Source organism: Mercenaria mercenaria, unplaced genomic scaffold, assembly GCF_021730395.1.
Source record: "Mercenaria mercenaria strain notata unplaced genomic scaffold, MADL_Memer_1 contig_1855, whole genome shotgun sequence".
In the NCBI taxonomy this organism is placed as follows: Eukaryota; Metazoa; Mollusca; class Bivalvia; order Venerida; family Veneridae; genus Mercenaria; species Mercenaria mercenaria.
This window is the reverse complement of record NW_026459866.1, coordinates 7,060-29,114: the sequence shown is the minus strand read 5'-3', so window position 1 is coordinate 29,114 and position 22,055 is coordinate 7,060. Positions and strand designations below refer to the sequence as shown.

Sequence of the window (22,055 nt, the reverse complement as noted above, 5' to 3'; positions counted from 1 at the left end):
TATGATACTGTTTAGTATTTTCCTTTTTGGGATGGCTACCAATTAGATAATCTTAAAAAAGTCACATATATTTTGACCTTATCAATCTTGGCTTGATTAACCATTAACAGTGTTTTGAGAAGAAAATGGATATAATTACACACAATTCGAATAGCCTTAGGAGTTAATATTAGGGTCTGAACACAGACTAATGTTTATATTTCTGTTTTAGATAAATTGTTCTTCAACAAACAATAATTTCATTTTGTTTTTGGCATAGCTTTACTGTTTAACCTTGTTAGATATTGTATGTCACTATAAACACACTTATTGTTTTAAGAATCCTTGTAAAGAGATTTGAGACAAATTGTTTATAGTGTAATAGTAACATGATATCTGCAGTCTGATGTATTACTATACACCACAGGCATTGGGTTAAAATTACATGTATTGTCTAAATATATCATATCAGGTCTTTTATTTTTTGTTAATCTTGAGAAATATGCACAAGTTGTGCTGTAGAAATGTTGCTTAACTTTTTAAGTGCAGCATTACTATGCAAAAAGAACAGAAACAAAGCATATTGTGAAATCAATGATTCAGTTTTCATCAAACATTTTTCTCCAAAGAAACAATTTACTAAATCTTCAAAGATCATTATGTTGCATTTCAATACTATTTTCAAAAGAATGTATTTTCTGTTGTGAATAAGAAGTTGTTGCGAATCTTTTTGTGATTGCTTTCTTCTATTTACTAAGGCTTCCATGTTAACATGTTTAAATGAGTCCTTGTCATGTTTGACTGGTAAATGTTTACAAAATTTCTATCCAGTTAAACAAAACGATCATCCTTTGAACAACCATGTCTTTCTGATTGAAACACGTTTTCTGTCTGTTAAAGATATTAGATTTGTCTTTTGCAGTAAACAGGGAGTCGCCGTATACATTTGCATCAAGCAGTGCAATTCGTAGTGCGAAAATGTCAAAACAGCTTGTGAAATTGCGAAAATATTACAAAAAATGAATTTGTGACATTTTTTTCTTGTTTATAATTTGAAAAAAGCAACGCATTTACGATTGTGGGCCCCTGTTATAGATCGGGAATGCCATCCAGAGTTGTGACTGAAGGAAGTAGTTGAAGGCAATTTAAACAAAATCATTTCGTGTTTGAAAGGTGTAAACATAATTTTACAAAATTCTGTAAATGTGGGAGCCTTACTATTTTAACTCAATAGGGAAAATGTTCCTGAATTATTTTCTTTTAGCTCACATGAGCCAATGGCTCAAGATTAGCTTTTGTGACCGCTCAATGTCTGTTGTGCGTTGTGTGTCAACAATTTCTAAAAAATCTTTCTGAAAACCACTGGGCAGATTTACACCAAACTTCACAGGAATGATCCTTTCAGGCAAGAACATTTTTAAAGTTTTTCCCTTATACTTTAGCCTGTAGCATCCTTTATTTATTGATTGACCTGTCCCATTTTTAGCTTGACTGTTCAGAATGTAGGTAGAGTTATTTGACTTAAGATAGTTATGCATGTTTGATAAACCTGAAGTGCTGGCGAGACATCATTTATCTGGATAGCACGCAGAATAAAGCCTGAATTTGACATACAGAAATGAAAGTCATTTTTAGCTCCACTATCCGGAGAATAGGGGGACTATTCTACTCGCCCCGGCGTTGGTGCGGCGTGACCTGTCTTGGTTAAAGTGTTTTGTCAACCTTCGTTTTTCTGTCATATCTTTGTTACTTTTGCTTATATCTTACTGTAACTTCACATAAACATTTTCCAGTATACAATCAAAGTATGTGTAGGGGCTGAGCCCATTATACCCAAGGTCAATGTCACCAAGGTGTTATACTTAGGTTTTTTTTAAGGTGAAAGTTTTTTGGCAACCTTTGTTTTTATGCCCCCCGCCCCCAACCCCCAAGGAAGGGTATATTGTTTTGCAGATATCGGTCGGTCGGTTTGTAGACCAATCCGTTTCCGGATGATAACTCAAGAACGCTTCGGCATAGGATCATGAAAGTTAATATGATCATTGGTCATAACCAGCAGATGACCCCTATTGATTTTGAGATTAGTAGGTCAAAGGTCAAGGTCACAGTGACCCAGATCATTTAAACGGTTTCCGGATGGTAACTCAAGAACACTTGGGCCTAGGATCATGAAAGTTGATAGGAAGGTAGGTCATGACCAGCAGATGACCCCTAAAGATTTTGAGGTCAGTAGGTCAAAGGTCAAGGTCAAAGTGACCCAGAACAGTTAAATGGTTTCCGGATGATAACTCAAGAATGCTTTGGCCTAGGTTCATGAAAGTTGATAGGGTGGTTGATCATAACCAGCATATGACCCCTAAAGATTTTGAGGTCAGTAGGTCAAAGGTCAAGGTCAAAGTGATCCAGAACAGTTAAATGGTTTCAGGATGATAACTTGAGAACAATTTGGCCTAGGACCATGAAAGTTGATAGGAGGTTGGTCATGACCAGCAGATGGCACCTATTGATTTTGAGGTCATTAGGTCAATGGTCAAGGTCACAGTGACCAGGAACAGTTTAATGGTTTCCGGATGATAACTCAAGAATGTTTGGGCCTAGCACCACGAAAGTTAAAAGGGAGATTGGTACTGACCAGCAGATGACCCCTAAAGATTTTGAGGTCAGTAGGTCAAGGTCACAGTGACCTGGAACAGTTAAAATGTGTATGGATAAAACTTGAGAATGGTTGGGCCTAGGATCATGAAACTTAATAGGGAGGTTTATCTTGACCAGCAGACAACCCCTATTGATTCTGAGGTCAATAGGTCAAAGGTCAAGGTCACCTTGACCAAGAACAGTAGAGCTTTTATGCTCAGTGACTAAATAATTTCTGTCCCTTGTGCAATTACTGAATGCATCAAGGGGGGCATTTCGTGTTATACGAGCTCTTGTTCTGTCATATCTTTGTTAATATTGCCTATATCTTACTGTTACTTCACATAAACATTGTTCAGTATAAAAAACAAAGTATGTGTAGGGGCTGAGTCCGTTATACCCAAGGTCAAGGTCACCAAGGTGTTATACTAAGGTTATTTTTAAAGTTAAAGCTTTTTGGCAACCTTTGTTTTTCTGTCATATCTTTGTTACTATTGCTTATATCTTACTGTAACTTTACATAAACATTGTCCAGCATACAAACAATGTATGTACAGGGGCTGTGCCCATTATATCCAAAGTCAAGGTCATCAAGGTGTTATACTTAGGTTATTTTAAATGTTAAAGTTTTTCGGCAACCTTTGTTTTTCTGTCATAGCTTTGTTATTATTGCTTATATCTTACTTTAAGTTCACATAAGCATTGTCCAGCATACAAACAAAGTATGTGCAAGGACTGGGCCCATTATACCAAAGGTCAAGGTCACAAAGTTGTTGTACTTGGAATTATTTTTATGTTAATTTTTTTCAAAAGCTTCGTTTATAGACAGATCTTTGGTACTTTAAACGATAATGACTTGAAATTAAAAGCTATAATTTATAATCATCATCATCTGCATGTGTGGTAACAATCCCTATAACTCTGATTTGTATTTTTGACCAAATTATGCTCCTTTCATACTTAAATTTTTATCTGTACCTCTCTGATTATTTGATATTTTTTACACAGACTCAAGCTATTGTGCAATATTCATCCACAGTAGTTGGTCTTGTCAGTAACTTTACTATATTCAAGTAACTTGCCACAGTCACCATAACAAATTAATTTGTTGCATGTAAGATTCAGACCTCTAACTCAAGGTTAAGGTCACCTTTAGAGATGAAACATTTTGGTATTTTTTTATCTGGTCTGTTACTTTTTAAATTATGAAATGGTGTATATCTAAATAACTTTGCATAAATAATAACCATTACAAGACATTGTGTCATGTGCAAAGGTCACAGACACTTAAGTTAACTTTTTTTGTACATGAAATTGCTTCTCTTTTATATGATAAAAGTACAATACATGTGCTTTATGTCAGTTTTCCCACTAATCTAAAAATGAAATTAGGTTTATAATTATTAAATAAGGTGATTGTAATGATACATGTAGATATAAAAACCTATTGATAATTGTAGAAATCCAGAATGCAAAACCCAAACACAGGATATAACTTTATGGTATATATAGGTAAATAGAGAATTACTTTAGTTGCAATACATTTATAATAGGTTGATATGTAGTGCAGCTCTACATTGAAAAATAGTAGAATTAACTTTTTCTGGTGTGTTATTTAAAAACAAAGTTTTGTAGTACCATGTAAATGTAATGCATTTCATTTATTAGCTCACCTGAGCCAAAGGCTCAGAGTGAGCTATTGTGATCGCTCACCGTTCGGCGTCCGTCTGTCCGTCCGTCCGGCGTCCGTCCACACTTTCCGTTAAACAACATCTCCTCCTAAACCACCAAGCCAATTTTGATGAAACTTCACAGGGATGATAATTGGATAATCTTCTTCAAAAAATTGTTCAAAGAATTGAATTCCGTATAGAACTCTGGTTGCCATGGCAACCGAAAGGAAAAACTTAAAAAATCTTCTTGTCCAAAACCACAAGGCCTAGGGCTTTGATATTTGGTATGTAGCATCATCTTGTGGGCCTCCACTAAGATTGTTCAAATTATCTCCCTAGGATATAATATGGCCCTGCCTTGGGGTGGGGGTTCCATTATTTATATAGACTTATATAGGGAAAAACTTTGAAAATCTTCTTGTCAAAAACAAAAGGGCCTAGGGCTTTGATATTTGGTATGTAGCATCATACAGTTGGCCTCTAAACAGATTGTTCTAATCCCCCTAGGATGAAATATGGCCCCGCCCAGGGGGTCACATGGTTTTATATAGACTTGTAAAGGAAAAAAACTTTAAAAATCTTTTTGTCTGAAACCACAAAACCTAGGCTTTAGATATTTAGTATGAAGCATTGCCTTGTGGTCCTTTACCAAGATTGTTCAAATTATTCCCCTGGGGTGAAAACTTAAAGAGGCCCTGCCACGGCGTTCCCTAGTTTTACATAGACATATATAGGATTTTTTTTTTTAATCTTTTTTTCTGGAAGTTAAAAGCCTATGCCTTTGATATTTTGTATGTATCATTACCTAGTTGATCTCTAACAAGATTGTTTGAAATATGCCCCTAGGGTGAAAAGAAGCCCCGCCCCAGGGGTCTATTGATATATGAGTTATATAGGAAAAAATACTTCAAAAATTATCAGATTATATTTCCTAGACTGTTTAATTATATTTACCAGATGACCCCAAGTGATAAGGGTCTTCAGACTGTGACCTTGACCTACTGACCTACTCTCTTGTTTTTTAAGATACAGACTTGAAATTTGGATGACATGTATAATTTTGCACACTTATCTTAAAACTGACTTTCAGTGATCATGGATATGACCTACTGTCCTCCTTTTTTGTTTTTGATGCTTTAGCAAAGAAATTTGTTCAAGGAAGCAACTTAACTCAGGTGAGTGCGATATAGGGCCATCATGGCCCTCTTGTTAGCTCACCTGAGCTAAAGGCTCATGGTGAGCTTTTGTGACCGCTCAATGTCCGTCGTCCGTCGTGTGTTGTGCGACGTGTGTCGTCCGTCGTCCGTCCGTCCGTCAACATTTTCTAAAAAAATCTTCTTCTTAAAAACCACTGGGCAGAATTACACCAAACTCCACAGGAATGATCCTTGGGTGGTCCCCTTTCAAAATTATTCAAAGAATTGAATTCCATGCAGAACTCTGGTTGCCATTGCAACCGAAAGGAAAAACTTTAAAATTCTTTTTGTCCAAAACCGCAAGGCAAAGAACCTTGATATTTGGCATGTGAAATCATCTTATGGTCCTCTATCAAGATTGTTCAAATTGTGCCCAGGGGTGAAAAGAGGCCCCGCCCCGGGGTCACAAGTTTTACATAGACTTATATAGTAAAAAACTTTTAAAATCTTCTTTTCTAAAACCACAAGACCTAGGCCTTTCATATTTTGTATGTAGCATTGCCTTGTGGTTCTCTACCAAAATTGTTCAAATTATGCCCCTGGGATGAAAAGAGACCCTGCCCCTGGGGGTACCAAGTTTAACATAGACTTATATAGGGGAAAAAATTAAAGATCTTCTTGTCTGAAAGTTCAAGGCCTAAGCCTTTGATATTTGGTATGTAGCATTGCCTGGTGGATCTCTAACAAGTTTGTCCAAATTATGCCCCTAGGGTGAAAAGAGGCCCCGCCCTGGGGGTCACTTGTTATAATGATGAGTTATATTATAATAATATAGAAAAAAATACTTCAAAAATTATCAGATCATATTTCCAAGACTGTTTAATTATAATTACCTGATGACCCCAAGCGATTAGGGATCACTTGACTGTGACCTTGACATAACGACTTACTTTCTTGTTTTTTAAGATACAGCCTTGAAATTTGGATAACATGTACAGTTTTGCACACTGATCTTAAAACTGACTTTCAGTTACCATGAGTGTGACCTACTGATCTACCTTCTTAATATTTAACATCAGTTTGCCATTTGAAACTTGTGGCTCCTATTACTCAGGTGAGCGATCCAGGGTCATCATGACCCTCTTGTTTATTAATTATCTCCCTTTAATATGATAAACTATTTTATTATATTTGTATTTATTTTTCCATGCCAGTTTAAGAATAAAATCACATTAAATCTTAAAATACAAAAAAAAAAAAAAAAACATTTGAAAGCATTCATCTGACACTTTTCAAATACATGTACATAATATTTTATGAATTATATGATACATAGTAAAGATTTATATACATTTTTAGTATGTTGCCCTATAAAATAGAAGATGCAATATGTTTTGTGAAAAACGGCCCTTGTTGGGGGACGTTGGTAACTCTGTTACAAATTTTCGTTTTACATTAGTATTGACGACACATGGTATGCTATTATGTAAATCTGTAGATACTTGTTTATTTTGTACTTCCTTTGTGTGTCACTCAGGGTTTCTTTTCTTGAATTGTTCCATATTTCTGTAAAACTTTAATTCACGTGCTTTCTGTGTAAAACTTTGTTACTTAATGTAATTATAATACATAAATTGTACCTAAATGTAATTGTTAAACATACTCATGATTGAATGTAAACAAATTACAATGACTTCAATTGTAAAGAAAAATCAAAATAAAGTTGGAAATATCAATATTCCTTTGTATTTGTTTTTCTTTTTAAAAATGATTTTGTTCCAGTCTGCTCTAGCAGTCTTTTTCGAGAAAGAGATGCCACTTTTCAACCAACAACAGAGACGGACCATAAAATATTTTTTACGAAAAGGCTTGCATATGACCAGCATAAAAAAGAGTACTACATTAGTAGCATATGAAAGAGGTAACATATGAAAAGCATATAAAAGGAGAAGCATATGAATAGCATATGAAAGGAGGTAACATATGAATTTGATATTGGTATCATGCCCATATCGTATGCTAGGCCTTTCAATTTGCATATGAAATTCATATGCTAATCATTTCATATGAAACTGATATAATTGTCATATGAGAATCATAAACTGATATCATATGCTTATCATATGCGGCTCTTTTTTATGATTAGCATATGAAAGGTCTCATATGAAAAGCATATGATAATCATATCGGTTTCATATGTGGCGACATTGCCTGTGTATAAGGGAGATAATTCCATAGTGCTGCATCTTAGAATTGCAGACGTAGTTTCCCTTATAATAGTTATATAATTAAAACGTCTGCATCTTCTTGTCTCGTGGTTCCAAAACTTGCCCATATGTATACATGTCTAATGTGTTGGTACGTTTCCTAATGGCATGGTGAGTGTGCATCGTCCTCCAACATCATATTAGTTTGACTATTTGAAAAATAAGGTGGGCTATTGTACTCGCCCTTGGTATCAGCGCTCAGTGTTGCATTCAGTCAGGCTCATCTTCTCAAATATAGCCTTTATAATTATGATCAAACTAAATTATCGTACTAATAGGCAGTCATCTTCTGGTTTAGGGTCAGGTATCCTTAATGTCAAGGTCACTCAGGTCAAACGTTGTAATGGTGCTGGTAACGCTTTATAGCAAGCTTCTCGATTTCACAATAAAATATTCTTAACTACTACTAAATCAAGCCTGAACTACTGGTACAGAATCAAGGAATACTGGTTGAGTTAACTGCTCATCGTTACATGACTGAATTACTGTTACAAAGCGGTGATAAACCAAAACTGACAAACAAAAGAAAATGTGCAATATCTAAGTTAATAATTTTAGATTTAGAACTTTCACCAGGTTGTCGGAAATATGATCTTTAGTTAAATTAGTGATAGCAACTCAAGATATAAGAAATATATGTTAACATGATAGATATGAAATGAAGCAGGCTATTGTAAGCATTTTGTACTATGTGGTGGAATATTAAGAGAAACACTAAGAGACACTATACATTAATCATAATAAATAAAGTTTGAATATCAATTAAATTAATGAAAGGCTATAAAGAAGGTATGACCTCTCTTTGTCATAAGTCCAAACTGTAGCAAGAGACTTGAGAGCACTTCTGATAAAATGATACAAACTGCTTCAGAATCAAAATGTAATCAAATGTCATTCATAAAAAAATAGAGTCATTTTAATAGCCTATGAATTTTATCACTTTGTTTCCATTTTATGAGTAATAGGTTATGAAGCAACACATTCTTCGGAACAGCTAACCGAAAAGTGAGCTAATATACTACAGTATGTAACATTAAAGGTCACATCTTAATCACGACGTGTAGAATGTGATTCTTGTAACACTGCTGCTTCAAATTGTGTGCAGTTCATTTTTTTTTTTTTTTTTTTTTTTTTCAGACATTTTGTCATGGTTTTAGATTAATAACTTCAAACAATCCATTCAATTTTACTGTAACAGAACACCGTTCAATCAAGCTTTAGGGTCGTGAGGGCAGCTGTCTCATGAACAGACTCAATCAAACTAAGTCGGCTCTCATTTTGCGAGGTTGTGTTCTACTATTCCGGAGGCTTATCTTACAAAAGTTTATTAACTATCACAACAAGAGCCTGTAAGTGTTGTGCGTAAAAAGTCTACCCGTATAGTAATCGAATTCAGTGTTTTTAGATTTTCCTGGTCCTTTGGGATCATGGAGTACATTTAAATTTACTATACTAGAATTCCGTGAAGTCGGTGCTAGGGGCGTAAGGGGTGTTTTACATTTCATTACCTCTCATTAACAGACTCAATCAAACAGAGTCTGCTATTCGTTTGCTTGGTTACGTTCTATGCTTCTAAATGATCTTTTTAAAGATGTTATTATCATTTCTATGGCAAAATGTTTTCAGCAACTCTCAGTGTCGTTCAGAAGAGACCCAGTACTTTCCTAGAAATTTTAAATAGTATTAATTTTTGTTTTTAACAAATTGGGATAATTGAAATTTTGAATAAGATTTATTAAGGTGGTACTATTCAAAATTTTGATAAACGTGTCTCAGTGCAGTGAAGTCATTAGTTTTAGGAGTTCGAACATTAGGATACTTACGATATAACTAAATGTTACAAATTATAAGTTTCTTCATTTTATGTCTGTCAAGTTGAAATGGTTTTCTATTATCTTGGTTTTCTACCATTTAATATTGCTCACATTTTACATATTCATATGTTAAAATCTAAAAATTACTTAACGACATACCGGCCAGTTTTCCATATACATGTATATATAGGCAAACGTAAACTTTGTGTACTGACAGAGAGTCAAGTTTAAAACGGAAATATGTATTAAAATTCTTAGGTACCCGGACTTGATCTTGAATTATCTGCCCTTGAAAAAAAATCACTTTTTTCGTCTTTCAAGGGCAGATAATTATGACCAAGGCTGGGTTTTATTTCACCTTTCTGTTTTTGATTTGATTCTCTGTCAGTAAACACAGTTTAAAGAAGAAATTCTGCCCATAAGAAACGTTCACCATGTCAATATTGACACTGTGGCAAAAGTCCCTAACTATGAACTTGACAAAATGATACCACAAAGTATTGGTCTTTTCCATGGAACGAATTTCATTATATTATTCATATTATATCCTGTCTCCACGTGACGTCTCTTGACCAATAGAAATGCAAGAAACTTGTAGGAGGCAAGATAAATGAAAATACATAGTCGATGTAAAACGTTATTATTGAGAACAATGATGAAACCATCAAATAAAAGAACAACATAATATTAAGAAACTTATAGTAGTATAACTAAACTAATAAACACACTGATTAAAAGCAACCTTGAATGTGTAATAAAAAAATGTTTCAGATGATTTTATGGTTGACGACAGAACAAGAAAAAACAATGTTAGAATAAATACTTTAAAGTTTAAAAAAATCAATGGTATTATTATATTGACACCAATGATTTCAATGTCTTCCTACATAATCCTGAATACAGCAACATACAGTGGTAACGTACTTTAAAGCGCCGTTACGGAAAAATCTCACTGCTTGTGATGTATGGATTTATACTGTGTTGAAAGAGTATGTAATAACTTGATAACAGAATATTCCTATATTATTTTCAATTAAAATAACGATACATTAAAACAAGATAATTGAAATTGTAACGAAACATGTGTGATGTATATTTATTACTTTCAAAGTTCTTCATTAAATAAATGTTTACAACATATTTTCATATGATTCAGCTTAAATAATCTATAGTTTATCGATCATCGTTTATTTAGCATGTTATTCAGTTTTAGTAATATCTTGTTTTCAGAGATGTTTGTTTTAGCATTCATTTGATTTATTTTGTGCAAATTAGCTAGAATATCTAATGTAAAGTAAATTATCTACCTTCTGCGTAACAAAATACTATTTTAGAGAACATTGAGAGACTTTAAAAACAGTCTGGTGAATGTTTCCTAAATAATTGATGCAATAAAACAAGGTTATTGAAATGGTAACGTAACATGTGTAAAGTATTTTACATACTGATTCCTCCTTCACCCACCCATATTTATAAAGAAACTTAATTCTCCTAATATTCAATTGATACTTTGAAACTTTGGTCATTCTAACTTTAGATTAGAGAAGTACCTTTAATAGGACAGACAGTGTGAAATAACGGGTCTAGAGCAGTGTTGTGTGAAGGTTTATTTCTCTAACATGTTTTAAATATACACATGTGATATCTTTTCTGTGTAATATTAGGTTATTTAACATTGTTCTGTACAATACGGTGATATATTTGGACGAGTACCCAGCTGAGAAAACCATATTGGACGAGCCGCTAGGCGAGTTCAATATGGTTTTCTCAGCTGGGTACGAGTCCAAATATATCTCGTATTGTACAGTACAATGTTAAATAACCTTTTTATTCTATATCTATTTTATCTTACTATAATAATAGTTTAAATTAAAAATGTTTCACTGAATATTGTATTCCTGCCTTTTCTAGTTTTTCCCAGCTTGGTATGAGTGCAAATATATATTATACAGAACAATGTTAGACCTTAAATAACCTTTTCATTCTATATTTATTTCACTTCATACGTAATATACGTAATTCATTGAATGTTGTTTTTTTCTGCGTATCATCATTAAAAAAGTATATGGTACAACCTCTCTACAACAGCCATTTGGCGATTTGGGTGGTAATAATACTTGGCTGAGATATTATGCCCACAAACATTGTCAGCAAGTTTGGTGAAGATCGGATGAAAACTGTTCGACTTAAAAGAGTGGACAAGGCTAAATTCCCCGTTTTTCGAGTAATTCAAGGACTATAATCAAAGAGTGCCTGGTACAATTTGGCTGGTTATCGAAATTGGCCGAGATGTAATGCCCACAAAATTCTCAGCAAGTTTGGTGAAGAGCCGACGAAAACTGAATTATAGAGCAGACATGTTTTGGATGCTGACCGCCCGCTGCCATTTATAATCTTCTCCATTTTGTTTCTTAACCGTTAAACAAAAAATACTGAGGTAGCTATTCAGATAGTCAGGGCTGATAGCAATTTCTAGGTTTCGTCCGGAACGGCTTCTTTTAGCGACTTTTCAAATATTCCAACATCTGATGGTCCTTTTTACTGTATTTTTAAGTTTTTGATTATTAACGAACGTTTTAATATCTAAATCAGATAGCATTGTTATCTCTTGAGGCGTTTTTGTGTGTTGTAAACAAAAAACAACAACCCAAATTAAATCCAGATTTCAAGATGCATAATCAAACTCTGTACACAGAGCGCCAACTTCATCCGATTTACATTCGGAACATTTTCATGCGTTTCGGGCTTTATCGTATGTTTAACATGGGACTGTTGAACCGTCCAAATACAGAAAATACAGGATTTTTTGTACGCGCGTGCGTCCAAATACAGAAAATACGGGATTTTTGTACGCACGTGCATCCAAATACCGTAATATATTGTACGGTCACGTGTTGCAAATGAACGTTCGCGATTGGATAGATAAAATAGGTATAGAATAAAATGGAATAACATCCATGTTTCAGAGATATGCTTCCAAATTTATGTACATTTATTTAACTTTTCAAATATTAAAAGAGTGATTTCATATTCCAGAGAAAAAACTTTTAATATGAAAACGCTATATATATAATATATTTTATATTAAAATCTACAGAATAAGTTTAACTAATCATAAGCCAACATGGCATTAATTTATGACACTTGATTTATATATATGATTCTATTGAATATTTTGAAATTTTCGCGTCCATCTGGAAATTGCAAGTCCTTTTTATCATATTTAGTCGTGACAAATATTATTGAAATTTAAAAAGAACCTCTTACGATTTCATGTACTGTATGATTAATTTTGTTGCTTCATACATAGTAAGTCCTCTATAATTATAGGTTATTAGCTTTGTATCGGGAAATATTGCGCGACTTTAGGAGCGCAATATTCTTCCGCTGAAGAACGAGTGCATATTTCCCGATGCAAAGATAATAACCTTTTTATTTTTACATACACATCTACACGTATAAATATAATATACATATAATAAATTTGTTCAATAGCCTGAATAGGATTGGCAATACTGAACTAAATAGAAAAAAGTGCAACGACAAACACTGAATTACGTCACGCACCCGATATGAAATTCAGGTGTCAGTGTATGGAAAAATATTGACGTTTCTGGTACCATGGTAACTTAACAGGAGGTACACTTATAATTCCTTCCACTTCCTCTATACCCTCTTTAGCACTGGCCTCCCTTCTATTCTGCAAAAAGTCCCATATAATTTATCGTCTTGTGTCCATCTATAGCTTTTATACAGATTGCCAAGACTCATTATATCATACCCGCCCGCTTAGCTCAGTAGGTAGAGCGTTGGTCTACTGATCGCGGGGTCGCGAGTTCGATCCTCGGGCGGGGCATATGTTCTCCGTGACTATTTGATAAACGACATTGTGTCTGAAATCATTAGTCCTCCACCTCTGATACATGTGGGGAAGTTGGCAGTTACTTGCGGAGAACAGGTTTGTACTGGTACAGAATCCAGGAACACTGGTTAGGTTAACTGCCCGCCGTTATATGACTGAAATACTGTTGAAAAACGGCGTTAAACCCAAATCAAACAAACAAACATTATATCATAATATAAATCCTCTAAAGAAACATGATCCTGTCGATCAAACATTGAAAACAGACATTTACGAAATACATGTATTGCCTTCTTCTCTGGGTCTAAAATGTCTAAAAAGCTACCAATATCCACATGGTAGATATTGCACGATGGTAATACCGGGTGGGGTAAATCTCTGTATCGCGCACATTCATAAATAGCCTTCATCATATCTAAAAAGCATATATGTGCTCCTCTGTTTGGTGCTTGACAGTTCTTAATATGATTTAGAACTACACACTTTGCCTCGTATGATTTAACATACTTTATGTTGCCGTAAACTTGGAAGGCTTTCCCAATAAATTTCAAAACACATAATGCCAGTTTGTGTTCCTTTGAGGTTTCTTTTAAATGTTTTAGTTTTTGGTAACACGTTGAGATTTTACAATCTAAACTAGGAGTTAATTAGTAGAAAAGAAAATCTATGTCGTTTTCTTCAAGTGGTATTACTGTTCCGTCGTTCTTCGGTGCTATCAATTTTTTGTTCACTTCGATAACAGGATTAAAATCAACTTTAATTTGTAACATATCTACTGCATAAATCTCCATGGTTGTGGTTTACAAACTTCGTAAGATCTTGGGCCATGGTAATTTTCCAAATGTATTTGGAAAGATTATCAAACGTTTTATTAAAAGAGGTTACGACCCAACTGTTTTGAGACATACCGCATGTTTAGTGTTCAACCCGTTTACAGTTGGACACTACGCTTCCCTCTTTGATTGAATGCGGGTCAGGACGGCCCAAATCCAAAACGGTCCAGACCAAGACGGCCCAGTCCAGGACGGCCCAGATATATTAGATATACCGTAATATACCGTTATGACAAATTAAAGATGCTATTTTGTAAGATCATAGTTGATTTAGAATAAAATTATATTAAGGGACAATTATTTTTTCTGATTGATTGCAATTCAGTATAATTATGTTCGCAGTTTGATTGGTCTCTTCTCTTAAAGTACACCGACTGTTTATTGATGTGCGTAATTAATCCTATTATAATCATCTGCACAATGCTTCTATCACTATAAATGAATTAATTACTTTTAAGTAATTACTTATATCGCGATACATTCTTAAATTTATTTGACGGTCAAAACCATTTAAATAAGTTATGTCAATTAACATAATTATCTATCTTTTACGGGCATTTAATTGATTAAAAAATTATTTTACTTATCACAGTTTTTACCGCGATATCTTTAATGTATTAATTTAGATTAGTTTGAGTAGTACAAGCGTGAAAATAAAGCTGTAAATTAGGTATAAAAGCGTAGTATTTTTTTCAGAAGCATCCTTATTTCCAGAGTATTTTTATAGACTACGCATTATATTCATTTATTTAAAGTGCTCAATTTAGCTAGTTTATAACCACTATAATTATGGATTATCCGTGCATTGTGTGTAGTTCAGAAGTGAGGCCACGCCAGCATGCCGTAGCCTGTGATAAATGTGCGAAGTGGCAACATAGAACATGTAATACAGGTAAGAAAATTTTCTTAATAATAATAAGCATATTTTGGTATAAATACCGCGATACACTCATGTGTACTTTTTCAATACAATATTTGTGAAAGTTACTTCTCTTTATATGGAAATTATAGGGAAATTATTCACGTGCATAACTTTAATAATCAAATGATGTCACCAAATTCTAAAACCACTTGACGTCTATAAGCTTTACCCGTGCACAGCAATAATAATCACGTGATGACGTAATAATTGGTCACATGTATCATGATACTGATTACCTTACGGTTACAGGTATGATAAAATTTGGTTTTACGTTTTATTCTGTCTTGATTATAATTTTTGAATATATAACATATATTTGATATTTTTGTGTGTGTGTGTGTGTGTGTGTTCTAAATAGACAGACATGCAGAAACAATACCCTTCAATGTTACAGGTATTACAGCCGCCGCATATAGACAAGCTGTCCGCCAAGGCGACGACATTCCTTCTATATGCAAGATGTGTGTCAGTCAGTCTCCGCAACTGTCTGTGTCCGACGAGTCCGAAAATGAATTGGAACCCACGATTCTTGAGCGCAGCGTAAGTTCATTATAATTTTTCATTTAGTACTGTATACTTTGTTTGGGAAATTCCATGTTCTCTTTGTGTTCTCTTCGGCTTTGTAGCTAGAAACATTGTAACATGGTTTAAAGCTAAATAAAATTATTGTAAATTGAAATTAAAAATTGTAAATTGTAATATTTTCACTATTGTGGTACCGTAAAAACTTAAGTTAAAGACTAAACTTAAAGTAAATAACATGAATGGCAGCTGACGGTTCACCTTTACAATGTTATTTCAAGACAGTTCCCGAAAGAAGTATATTATAATTTGACGGTTACACGCGCACTTCCACGAGTTAGAATACGTGGACAAAGTTAAATGTAAAATGCATGCCGACATCTTTTTTTCTATTTTACCAGGTACCTGTGTATGAGATGGAAACTATGGTAGACGACCAACCTTCTGTTCTTGAACTGAGTACTCCTATTGATATCCAGCAGACGTGACTTATACTATTGTTGAAGGGGTGTCACAGAAACGCACTAAGCTTCTCATCACCAGCAACGGTTACTCATATGGAATTAAGGTATGATAAGATATGATAGTCTTTTATGATAGTCGTATATTATAACGACATGTCAACAGAAAGGAAATATGTTATGACAAATATGTGAAATATCAATAAAACTTTTTTACAGGTCCGCCAGGTGTCCTCCGTGAACATCTTTCGTTCAGCGCAGACGATAGCCGAACAGATTCTTCGGGAGAACGTTGGTCCAGACAACGCCGTCATTCCTAAGAAGAAATTACTTAAACGAGTCGCCAATCGCACACGTGCGACACATCGCCCAGAAGAGCCAAAGACGCTCGACTTTGAGGTAGGCAGTAGTCTGTTATTCATTTTAAATTACTTTATAATACTTCTTAAAAAAATAAGCTTCCATATAGATACATTTGTCCGGTTCGAATCAGCAATCTCCGTCATCTAATATTGAGTACTCATTACACACAATTATCATCACCATCATCTTCATCATCATTTGTATATGTATATATAAACATTTGTTGTAGGTTAACCTAGAGTACCTGCAGTGTGACGATTTCCTTGTGGACGACATTACATTTGAGGGGCAGCGTCACTTCGTGTTTTCTACGCCTTACCAGCTGGAGTTACTACGCAATGGTGTGGAGATCAAGGGATGTGCTTTCCATTGGTCCCAAGCGGTTTGGCGTCGGGTCGTTGATGTCGGTCTGGCCGAAACATACCAGCGTAAAACGAATTGAATAAAATAATAAAATACGGGGCTCTGCCGATGTCTCCTACACTATAAATGACGTCGACGTCAAAGCTTTATTACACTAGTGTATTATCATTTTTATTTAATGGCTTTATTTCACTCCCGCGACGTCAAACTTGTCAGTGATAAAAGTGCTAGTAAAATAGTATATGTCTGTATAAAAGATAACAAAGAAAAGTGCATTTATATGTTATATATGTTATTATACTATAAATAGTTCCGTTTTTGTTTTGTAAAAAAAAAATACATGTTTTGTTGTGTAATAAGCGTTTATTGTCTTGATTATGATTACATTGTTATGTACGGTTATCTAATTCCACATGTTTAATTTCAGGCTGGCATCACCGTCTAAACAGTAAAGCGGGGAACATGGGGCTGCAATTCTACAGACTGGTGCCGCTACTACAAACCGAGGCAGACGATGTGAAAATGGCGATCCGCGCAGGTGATCTGGGAAGAAACATGGAAGGACGGTCCAAGACGTTGGAGAAAAGTCTAAGCTCCATCTGGGACCAATATGAAGAGGGCAACATCACAACATCTAAATTCCTCAAAAGATGTGGCGAGCTCTACGGAGTCAGAGTGTAACTGAAGTGTACTACAAAGACTTAAAAACTAGACTGAAAAATGAGTGTGTGATTATATATGTTATTATAGTGTAAATACTTCTGTTTTTGTTTTTTATTATATTAAGTGTTTTCTTGTATGTTGTTCGTTTGTTGTCTTTACTATGATTATCTTGAAGTTGCTTTGAATATGTTTAAATTATTGTGTTTTTTTATCTGTTCTTGTATAAAGTGTGTTTGTGTCCTGTTTCGTTTTACATATTCAGTTTTGTATAGTATTGATTATCAGCATTTCCAGTATATATGTATTATCGTATTCAGTCATACTGATAATATTTAATGTTCATGTTCATTTTATGTTTAAGTATGTTTTCGTGCTCTGCCCAATTATCAAATTATTTGTATAATAAAATTTGTTGTCATTTTGTATAATAAAATTTGTTGTCATTTTTGCTATGTAAATAAATAAAAATAATTATTTGAAATTATTTGAAATTCTTTACTTCTTTAGCGATTTTGACGCTCACATAATAAATAATGGCTATTCGTTTAATCATTTTTGGTGCAATATCAATCATTTTTCTATACGAGTATGGGCAAAAAAAATCTTTAAAGTAACATAAAGTACAGTATTAATCCTAATTGTTGGACTAAAATCATTAATTTTTGCTGTATAAGTGTATAATGCTCGTTTCTGTTTGATGGTATGAAATAAATTTAATTTAGATATAAATGAAAAAAAAAGAGCTTATTTTCGCATATAAAAAGTTATATTCTTTAGCAATTTTGACAAATGTTAATAATAATCGCTATTCACTTCTTAATTGCTAGAATAAAATAATTTATTTTTGCTTTTTAAGTGTCTAATGATCGTATCTATATAACGATATAAAATAAATTTAAATAAGATATAAATAAAACATAAATAAAAAGAATTATTTGCAAATTCTTGGTTATTCTTGGTTATTAATGAAAACTGGTCCGTCATGGTATGGGCCGTCTTGGTTTTGGGCCGTTTTGGTTACGGACCGTCATGGATTTGGACCGTTTTGACCCGTCACCTTTTGATTGCGTCTGACGGAAGAGGGGGAGGACTCTATGATGAGCAGTTTTTAAATCCTACCAGGACTGAACTGTTTTGATATTTGTCTTCTGGCCTGTTTCGTCGGGCCCTTAAGGGTGTTTCTCTTGTTGCTCTGTCTTCTGAAAAGGCATTGAGTACATACGTTTTTGGTTCTTAAGGTTTGCTTTTTATACATTTATACACGAGCATTTTTGTGTTTTACATGCCATGCCTTTTTGTTTCCATTACGTGTGTTAGAGATTCACCTGGAGGGGATTACTTTTATTTACACTGTCCCATGTCTTTGGAACATGGTGGGGGTAAGAGTGAGGTTGGGTGCGCACCATAAACCGGTTTAAGCTCCCCAGTGGTGTTTTTGCCACTGACCGTTCCAAGGCGGTGCCCCACTGCGTTCCTCTGTTTGTTCGTTTTGTCCTTGTATGTTGACTTTGTGTGCGCGTGTGTGTGTATGCTTATTGTTCGTCTTGTCCTTATGTGTTGGCTTTGAGTGTGTGTGTGTGTGTGTTGTTCGTTTTGTCCTGATGTGTAAGCTTTGAGTGTGTGTGTGTGTGTGTGTGTGTGTGTGTGTGTGTGGGTGCACGCGTTTGCGTGCTGGGGGGTTCGTTTTGAGGAGGCTGCGCTTTTGGTGCGTGGCATTCCCTGTTTGATATTTTTCTTTAGTTTTTATGTACCGACCATTTAATACTAGACCACACGAAAAATAGGACCGCTTCCTTTTTGACATTTCCACTTGAAATTTGGTACATCAATACTCCTTAAATTACCAGTTTGCATATAAATTGTGCAGCACTGACATCCGTGAACTGCCTTGAAATTGCTTAACTGCCGAGTACATACATTTCTTTGACACTTTGCATGTATACCTTTCAGTACTGTGTTTATAAACGACAACTTCATTGCTGTGTTTAAGTTAAAGTATTTACCGGTTAGTGACTGTTGATCAGTTACTTTTTATTTTATCTGCATTTAACCTTCTTTATAACTAGGAAAGGAATGTAAAATTGCCACACCCTGGCCATGACTTTATGACTACTAAGTAATCAAACTCAAGGTCGCCGGCCGAGAAACTGTGGTACCCATATTCTAGTATCTTCAACCATAAAACTCCAGACGATCGATCTATTAAAAAGAACGAAATCATTATTAATTAATAGCATGATCAAATTCAATTTGTATGTTGTTTTAAGCCTATAATGAAATTAATCAAGTTTAAGTGTCGCATTTGAAACCTTAATGCGAATCAAGTAACTATACTAGTACTCATTGCTTGGCTTGCAGCTTTCTAATCGCCATATGAACGAACCTCTGACCAACATAGACTACTTACACAGTTTTGCTGAGGCAATTATAAAGTATCTCACTCCACAAACGGCAATACATTTTGATCGTATCTCATATTATGTACTGCTAGACAGTGGTCTTTGGTTAAAAAGTTATGTGTCATGACTTTTACTTAATCATTAAAATTTAATCATGAATGGACGGATAGCTCAGTGGTTTGCACACTGGCCTTCCAATCCTGAGGTCGGGGGTTCGATCCCCGGCAGCTACTCGGGAATTTTCAGAAACGCGTTTCAGTGTTTCCCACCCAACTAGAGGTGTACTGGTCTGGAACCCAGGCAATCCTTGCTATATCAGTGCTATACACTGGGCACGTTAAAGAACCAGGCTGTCTATTCGCAACGAGCTAGGCTAAGTTAGCCGGACAAGCCTGTATCTGATTTCTGATCTCTCTGTCGTGGGGGCTTTGTCTCACTCTGTCCCTCTGGTCAGATCGCTCTGTGTCTGTACTAGTAGAGAATGAATTATGCGCCCTGTGTGGCTGCATTTGAACTATGTAAAACGCCTTTGAACGTGAAATTGATCATGAAAACGGCGCTATATAAATCTGGTATAATAATAATAATAATGATAATAATGAATGACTTAACGATCTTTCACAAAAACAAACATTTACGAAATATGGTCGTTCAGTGAGTTCTTTCAAAAGTGGACTCTAAAATTTCCAAAAATACATTCATTTATAGCTTCAACGATTTTTCACTGGAGTTAAAGATATCTTATATAAAAGCCATGAAATTTATTGTTATCAGAATGCGATTTATAATTGAACATGGATCGATTTGTTAGTTCTACTTAAATGATAATTACATTATCTCCATAGTGATAGTGCAGAGCGCCAACAAATCGACTGACCATCATGTCAGCAGCCTTTACAATGTCTTGTACTGACCTTGTTTTTAATCCAACATGACCCAGATTCAAACTTGACATAGAGATCATCAAGACTAACATTCTGACCAAGTTTCATAAAGATTGGGTCAAAAATGTGGTCTCTAGAGTGTTCACAAGGATTTCCTTTTATCTGAACCTTTTGACCTAGTTTCTGACCCTAAATGACCTAGTTTCAAACTTAACCTAAAGATCATCAAGACTAACATTCTGATCAAGTTTCATAAAGATTGGGACACAATTGTGGTCTCTAGCGTGTTCACAACTTTTTCATTTGATCTGATTTACTGACCTAGTTTTTGATTCCACATGATCCAGTTTCGAACTTGACCTAAAGATCATCAAGACTAACATTCTGACCAATTTTCATAAAGATTGGGTCAAAAATGTGGTCTCTAGAGTGTTCACACGGATTTCCTTTGATCTGAACCTTCTGACCTAGTTTTTGACCCCACATGACCCAATTTCAAACCTGACCTAAAGCTCATCAAGACTAACATTCTGATTAAGTTTCATAAAGATTGGGTCAAAAATTTGGTCTCTAGAGTGATCACAAGCTTTTCCTTTAATCTGACCTACTGACCTAGTTTTTGATCCCACATTCTAGCTTGACCTAGAGATCATCAAGACTTACATTCTGACCAAATTTCATAAAGATTGGATCGAAAATGTGGTCTCTAGAGTGTTCAAAAGGATTTCCTTTGATCTGAACTACTGACCTAGTTTTTGACCCTACATTCTAACTTGACCTAGAGATCATCAAGACTTACATTCTGACCAAATTTCATAAAGATTGGGTTAAAAATGTGATCTCCAGAATGTTCACAGGGATTTCCTTTGATCTGACCTACTGACCTAGTTTTTGACCCCACATGACCTAGTTTTTAATCAAACATGACCCAGATTCACACTTGACCTAGAGATCATCAAGACGAACATTCTAATTAAGTTTCATAAAGATTGGGACACAAATGTGGTCTCTAGTGTGTTGACAAGCTATTCCTTTGATCTGATTTACTGACCTAGTTTTTGACCCAGTTTCGAACTTGACCTAGAGATAATCCATACAAACATTCTGACCAAGTTTCATAAAGATTGGATCACAGATGTGGCCTCTAGAATGTTCACAAGGCAAATGTTGACGCACGACGCACGACGCACGACGCACGACGGACGCTGGACAATGACAGGTCACAATAGCTCACCTTGAGCATTTTGTGCTTTGGTGAGCTAAAAAAAACTATTTTAAAA

General features: G+C 34.8%; 1 protein-coding gene across 1 annotated transcript; it reads left to right on the top strand.

Moving 5' to 3' along the window:
* The first annotated feature begins 14,415 nt into the window (after positions 1–14,415).
* LOC128551944 (uncharacterized) lies at positions 14,416–17,510 on the top strand. Its single transcript, XM_053532908.1, has 5 exons — positions 14,416–15,090; positions 15,515–15,660; positions 16,323–16,502; positions 16,696–16,894; positions 17,257–17,510. Exons 1-5 carry the CDS (start codon positions 14,988–14,990, stop codon positions 17,508–17,510), a joined length of 882 nt encoding a protein of 293 aa, XP_053388883.1. The 5' UTR covers positions 14,416–14,987.
* Positions 17,511–22,055: the final 4,545 nt, after the last annotated feature.